Raw genomic sequence first — 6,893 nt, forward strand, 5'->3', positions numbered from 1 at the left:
CTGATTGATGAGAGCAGAGGAAAATTGGTCATCTTTCTGTCTTCTTGTGACATGAAATAGTTCATCCAGTGGACACTGAATGACAATTCCGCTTTCTGTATCCCCCCCTACTTCAAGTCTGAACTATTTGCAAAGCTTTGCAGTGGAAAGCCAAGGCAGTTCTTGTGGTATATATAAATTTAAGAATTATATTTCATCTCAGAAATCTGCTTAACCTGGGTATGGTTTGGTCTTGTTTCATGGGGGAGCCCAGGCTGACATTCTGCAGGGTAGGGACTGGCCTGTGCTCCCACTGAGTGCAAGGGGAGGTGAGCATGGTTAGCACCGCTCAGCCGTGACAGAATTGTGCTGTAGCAGATGTGAGAGTGGAACAGGAGCTGCCCCTGGACAGGGAGGAAAAATGGTATAATCACAGTGAAATTCCTGCATAAGGTTGGCAGTTCATTTGTGAGTGAGTAGGTCTCTCTTGCTGATTCATTTTCATTATGTAATGAAGTTGAAAGGCCCTTTCTATTCACACCCTCTCCAAAATAGCTGTGGCCTGTTTGTATGGATAGCTGGTGTGTTCTTGAATGAACCAGAATAACCTAACTCATCATGGAGACTGCAGGCACTCCTCTGGCTAAGAGTACACATGAGTTTATGGATGCAAGGGAAAGGAGAAAGGCTAAGTGAATAATAACCACCATTGTGGCAGAAACAACAGGAAACCCATATTGTTCCTCACTGTAGTCAGTGTTAAGGAAACCTTCCTGTCTGACCATCCAGGAGTCACTCTGGCAGTCACTCTTGCATCACCTGAGTTGGGACTGAGGTCCTTGTGCAGTCGGCAGATGCTGTGAGCTGACTGATGCCCTGCTTGCCTCCCTGCACACCCCATACTCACACAGTCAGACCAGGTTTCCTTACCAGTTTGACCTCAGGTTTCTAATAGCATTCTCAAAGGTCTTGATCCTGGATAACCTGGGCATTTATACCCTTGTGGTCTAAGCACATGGAAGTCTGGAGTCCTCAACTCCTACTCCATCTCTCAGTGTCTGGTCAGCTGGCTGGTGCCACAGGTCCCTGTGCCCTTTGTTATGCAAAGGGTTGATAGTTCACAGCCTCTTGTCTTGGGCTCCAGCCACCGAGAGTTCTGCCTGCAGTTTGCACTGCAGGTGCACACCTACCTACTGACACTATATGTATTCCTCAGCAATTGGAAGGCAACTTGCAGTGAAGTGGAAAAACATCAGAAAAACCTTCATGGTGCTTTTATGTCTCAAAGCTTCACTTATGGTAATGGAAATTCATTCTGGGCTTGGGCAAAGACCAAGCAGTGTCTCAGTCCCTGAGCCTTGTGAACAGTCTGTCATGGAGTGGGTGTCTTGCACCTGGTATGTTACTAGGCCTTGCTGCAATACCTTTGGTCTCTGGATGTAGGGATGTCCTTAGCATGGTCTGGGGCTGAGCTGACACAGATCTCCTGTCACATTCGTCAGTGTGGCAGCTTCTGAGTTTCGAAGACACCAAGGAGAATTTATGACAGGGTCTCATTCTTCAGAAAGTTTTTGTTAAGTTATGCTTTTGCATAGCCCCCCCAGTTTGGGGGCTGATGAAAACCAGCATTCTCAACGGGGACAGTAGGGGTCATCCTTTTTACTACACCTGTCACCAGGTGAGCTCAGTGTCTTCTTGCTTATTTCTCTCACCACTTGGACATGCCTTGCCAGGAGAGAAGTAAGAACTGTGTCCATATCAGTCAAGTAATTCCCTCCCTATGGAAGGATCTGGGTAAGTTGATCTCATGAAGACCTGCTTGGGATGCTATGATTAGTTCACAGAATTAACTAATCAAGAATCATAGAATAGTTTGTGTTGGAAGGGACCATAAAGCTCATCCAATTCCAACTCTTCTGCTGTGGGCAGGGACCCCTTCCACTAGACCAGGTTGCTGAGAGCTCCATACAACCAGTCCTTGAACACTTTCAGGGAATGTGCATCCACAAGTTTTCTGAGCAACCTGTTTCAGTGCCTCACCACCCTCACAGTAAAGAATTTCTTCCTAGAATCTTTCTAATGTCTAATCTAAACCTATTCTCTTTCAGTTTGCATTCTGACCACATCAGTCTACGGTTTGTAGATCTATCAAAGGTGTGTATGTGATGGTGAGCAGCACACTTGTGCTGGCAAATTCTGTCTGGACCTTGTGATCTTCCAACAGACTTTGAAGACAACAGAGTCTCTTATATCCATTAGAACGTGTTTCAGTTTGCGTCTACAACATGAGATCTGAGAGATATTTTAAATGAACAATTTCAGAGGTTTTCAATAAATGCAATATTATATTTATTATTATTTCTTTTCAAATTATTAGAAATACAATTAAAATACAGGAGCAGAAAATATTACAATTGAATTAGAAAAATATTGCTAACTATAGGTGTGTATTTTGGGATTCATTTTCATCAAATGCACGGTTCACGATGCAGCCATAATCTTGCTGATGTACTCTGGCATCCAACTCATCCCATTGCACAGAATTCCTTAGTGTTATATCTGTAGCCACCTTTGTCTTCCTTCTGTACAATTGGACACAAAAAAATGAGCAACAACTTTTTAATTTCTATTTGTATCACAATTGTGTGAGCTTGAATGGAGTCAGATTTTGGAGAATTTCATGATAAGTGATAGATGTGCCTTGTGTAAAAGAAATGGCATGTGTTCATTCCTGAAAAAAAGAGGGAAGTTTTTCCTCACATTCTTCAGAAGAGATCCCAAATGCTATGGCTCCCTTCGGTCCTGCAGTCATGTGACTGATGGGAGTTTTGAGGTTTACAGGTGCTAAGAGAGGTGTATGTGTCTTGACTCTGCTGAATGTAACAAAGTTGAGAAAAGCCTTACCTGTACAGGTACATTGTAGAGGAGACGAGAATGACAAGAACAGCTACACCTGCCACAACTCCAATGGCAATGGCAATTGTATCGTCCTTGGGATACTCTATGTGTTGAACTAAAGAAGAAATCAGAGCCCTGTCAGTGAAAGCTAACCATACCATAGACAGAAAGTTTTTTCTCAACCCTTGCTTGTCTATTCGGTTTGTACTGTGTTCTCTGATGAATGTGATTTTGTGGAGTGGTGTCGACCCAGGTCCTGTACGCTCTACCAAACCCTAATGTCATGCCTTCGGGCACTTCTCCACTGGGTGTCTGACCCCTTATTTCTGCTTGGATGACCACAGGCTCTCACCCTGGCTTACTAATGTCTTCATGTTACTGGGTTACTAATTTACAGGCCTACTAATTTACATCACAAACATGAAGGGCAAGCTCAGTCTTCTCCATAATGATGAGCATTTTTGAAAGTGGTGTATATCATGCAGACAGGAAATCCAAGATAGTTTTATTACCTCTGTTTTCAGCCTCGCAGGTTAGTCCTGTGTACAGTTCTGAACACTCACAAGAGAAGTGGTGAGAGGTGCCGTTGGTAGTTTCAGAGCAAACACCATCATTTATACATGGATTGGGCATACATGGTCCACCTAGGAAAAAGGAAAGAGAAACCCTTGACTCCCAGATAATCCAACCCTGAGGGAACTGTTCTTGCTTAGATTACACTGACTCCTAATGTTGCACATCCCCTGTATTTTAAGGCACATTACTTGTACCTGAAAACAGGAATAAGGGAAAGAAACACTTGCTACAATGAAACATCAGAGCAAGGTCCCCTGTATGCTTTTCTTCTGTACAAACTCTCTTGCAACTTTGTGTCCAACCTGATGTTGTCCTATAAGGTAAGTCAAGACTTTATAGCATCAAGGACAGTGTGATAGTGGTTGACTCACTTCTGTAACATCCACGACTGTAGTTTGAAATGCCACAGATTTCATCAGATGCACACTCTATGTTAGAGCAGGAAACAGTGGAGCTTTCTGTGCACAGACATTTCTGAGAGCAGTCATCGGTGACAAATGTTTCTCCAATCTGAAAGAGAGCAGTTAGATATTGAAATCTATCAAATCAGTCAGAAAAAAGCATGAATGGAGCACTGGGGCCCCATTATACTCTCTCCAGTGCTTTCCTACTGAATGGCAATAGGGCAGATTTTTTTTCCATTAGTTTGTAAAAAAAAAAAAAAGAAAACAAGCAGTTGACTAATCCAGCTCCTTGAAACTCAATGATGGCCCAAGAAATAAGGCAAAAGAAAAGTTTGAGGGATGAGACTCCAGCTCCAGGTGGAGTACATGTGCAACCAACAAGGTCTAACTGTTGATGGAGATAAGAGTGGCAGATGCATCACATGATACCTCCAAGGCAATGTGTAAATGCCATGTGCCATTTTTCTTACAAGTACCACCTGTAGTAAGTGTCTCTCTCCTCTCATAAAAATATCTTTACTGGGTTAGGCCTTTTCTGTTCTAAATCTCTAGTGTTAAACCAGAAATCTGTGAGATACTGAAGCTGTTTTATCCTGCAGCAATAACGGAGGATTCTCCTCAGAATCCAGTCTCAGTCAGGCCTCTTCATGTCCTACCCAGCACCTCAGACTCTCAACTCTGCGTATACCATGCTTCACTGAGAGGAGCAGGACCACACTGATGCATAGAATTTCTCTGTAACTTGTGTGTTGTAAACTTTAGAGCCCATGAGGCTATTACTTAGCCTGATAAAGGTGAAGAATTAACACAGGGGTCATATACTTTCTCCAAGTGCCTGCCTTGAGTATTCTGCGGGCAGTTTCAGAGGGAGACCAAAGGATGTCTTCTATCTTCCTTTTCTCCCACACCCAGAATGTTATTAAACAATTCCACTTTGTTTCTAATGCAAAATTACATGCTGAGGAGTATGAGGAGATTGTTCAAATAACTAACAGAAGAAATACTGTTTAGTGTTGTGGGAGCTGTCTGACCCACAGAGAGACTGTACCTCATAGTATTTGTTAAGGTAGGTGCAGCCACACTGTTTGTAGGGTACACATTCAAAACCACTAAGAACATAGCCAGGGAGACATTCACAGCCTTCAACACAGGGTGATTCGCACTCAGAGGGGCTGGTCAGGTCATTGCAGGATGCTGGGCATGCAGACATGCATGAGCTGTAGTTGCTGTTGGGAGGACATGATATATCTGCAAAAATAAAGAGAGTCCAGTTATACCAGGCTGCTGTGCATAACTTACAGAATTCCCTTTCAGATCCAGAGGGCATTACCATTTTGTAGGAGGCAATATGATGAACACACATACACCGAGATGTGTGTACATATATGATAGTACTGAGGTTGTAAGTAAAGCACTCCAAAGTCAGGAAATGCATCATCAAAGCTGTTTGTAGCCTGTGCTATCATTCCAGGGATGCACTGATCTCATTTAACTTCTCACACATCCCTGTAAGTGCCAGAGCCTTTCACAGCTCTGAGAACTGTGTTTCACCAGGAATACAAAGTCATCTAACCATAAAAGAAGCAGGGAAAATTAGGGGAAAAAAAAGTTTGAGATGATTGTAAGGTTTATTTCAGCATTTTTAGTCTGAAAAATTTGGAGTTTTCAGTTGAATATTTTTATCACGGAATTTCACAGGCAAAAAAGATAAATAGTAGATTTTGTAGATTGAAAGAGAGAATAAAATTAAATGCTTTTCTTTCAGATTTGTAGCTTGTGATGGTCTCCAAAATTTAAACTTTTCTGGTCCCATTGGGAATGGGGACATTTTTTCTCTCGCAAAACTGCAGATGACAGGAAGCTGACAGCTTTGCTTTTCTAAGTATCTTTATAATGTCTGGGGTCTAAGTGCCAAAGTCAGCATAGGGCACAGAAGAGAGGCCAGAAAAGCAAGAGTGCATGATAAACTGTGAAGAGGGAGTGAAGCATGAATCAACATGCTTTTACTCTTTAAGAAGATCTGAAATATGATGTGTCTAGGAAAAGCCATATATCACAGGTTTTGAAAGTCCTGTAGGCAGAATCCATATTCTCTTATTCTTCCTGTTCTTACCACAAACTGTCTGTTGCCTCCAGCCTTCCATACTGACTTCTTGCTGCTGACAAGCCAGCACATATTCTTCCAGACTGCGACATAAGGTAGCAACTGCATCTTCTTCCACACACATATCAAACAGGCAGCTCCTGTGTGCAACATGAGAAAATATTAGTTCCCGATACCTTTGTTATTGCAGGGCACTGCTCTGAGCTGGAAGTCCCAGGCTACAGGTATAATGCTTAACACTGCTGCCTTATCTGTGTGGGAGAAGAGGAAAGCTACTTTCTAGAGCTAACAGAGAAGTGAAACTCTAGATAAATGAAAGAAAGATCATACAATTATTTAAAAATAAATAAGGGGATTTAAATATATCAATAATGGAATCATTGGGCCCAGTTCTCCAAAGACACTATCCTCAGTTCCTATTAGTACCCTGGAGACTGAGGATACAAAGTTCTTGTCTGAAAGTATCACCAAAATGATTTTGCAAATGGGGTGAACAACTGTCTGCACTAGACACTTACATGGCATAGAAATCTGGTGGGACTGTAGAATGACACTTTGCAAAAGGACCATTTGAGTCAGTCAGAATTTTACACATTGAGGTTGAGTTTTGCTGCCCCAGCTGATTTTCACTGCAGCCTTGGAAAAGCCCTGTATCTGGTTCCTCTTCAGGCTCATTTTCTGAGTTGACATCTCGTCTGTAAAAGAAGTAATTAAAAACCTATCAGCTATTTCTGTATCCATCATTCATGGTACTATTCTCTAAGTAACACTGCAAGAGTACTTCTGCCTTCTGGTGTAAAGGTAAGCCTATTTCTTTTAGCCTCAGTGAGAAGGATATAGATATGGCAAATCAAAGAGGAAGGAAGGAAGGAAGGAAGGAAGGAAGGAAGGAAGGAAGGAAGGAAGGAAGGAAGGAAGGAAGGAAGGAAGGA

General features: G+C 42.3%; 1 protein-coding gene across 1 annotated transcript in view; it reads right to left on the minus strand.

Moving 5' to 3' along the window:
• Nucleotides 1-2,883: 2,883 nt before the first annotated feature.
• The window catches only part of LOC103802500 (zonadhesin-like), a gene marked incomplete at its 3' end in the record, with an annotated part of 7,174 nt that continues 3,164 nt past the window's right edge, over nt 2,884-6,893 (minus strand). The window contains exons 4-9 of the mRNA XM_009074981.1: nt 6,480-6,656; nt 5,971-6,101; nt 4,906-5,105; nt 3,825-3,963; nt 3,390-3,521; nt 2,884-2,992 (exon numbers count right to left, since the gene is read on the minus strand). Of these exons, the coding sequence (XP_009073229.1) occupies nt 2,884-2,992; nt 3,390-3,521; nt 3,825-3,963; nt 4,906-5,105; nt 5,971-6,101; nt 6,480-6,656 (888 nt within the window). The remainder of the gene's footprint in view (nt 2,993-3,389; nt 3,522-3,824; nt 3,964-4,905; nt 5,106-5,970; nt 6,102-6,479; nt 6,657-6,893) is intronic.

Source organism: Acanthisitta chloris, unplaced genomic scaffold (genome assembly GCF_000695815.1).
Source record: "Acanthisitta chloris isolate BGI_N310 unplaced genomic scaffold, ASM69581v1 scaffold21305, whole genome shotgun sequence".
NCBI lineage: Eukaryota > Metazoa > Chordata > Aves > Passeriformes > Acanthisittidae > Acanthisitta > Acanthisitta chloris.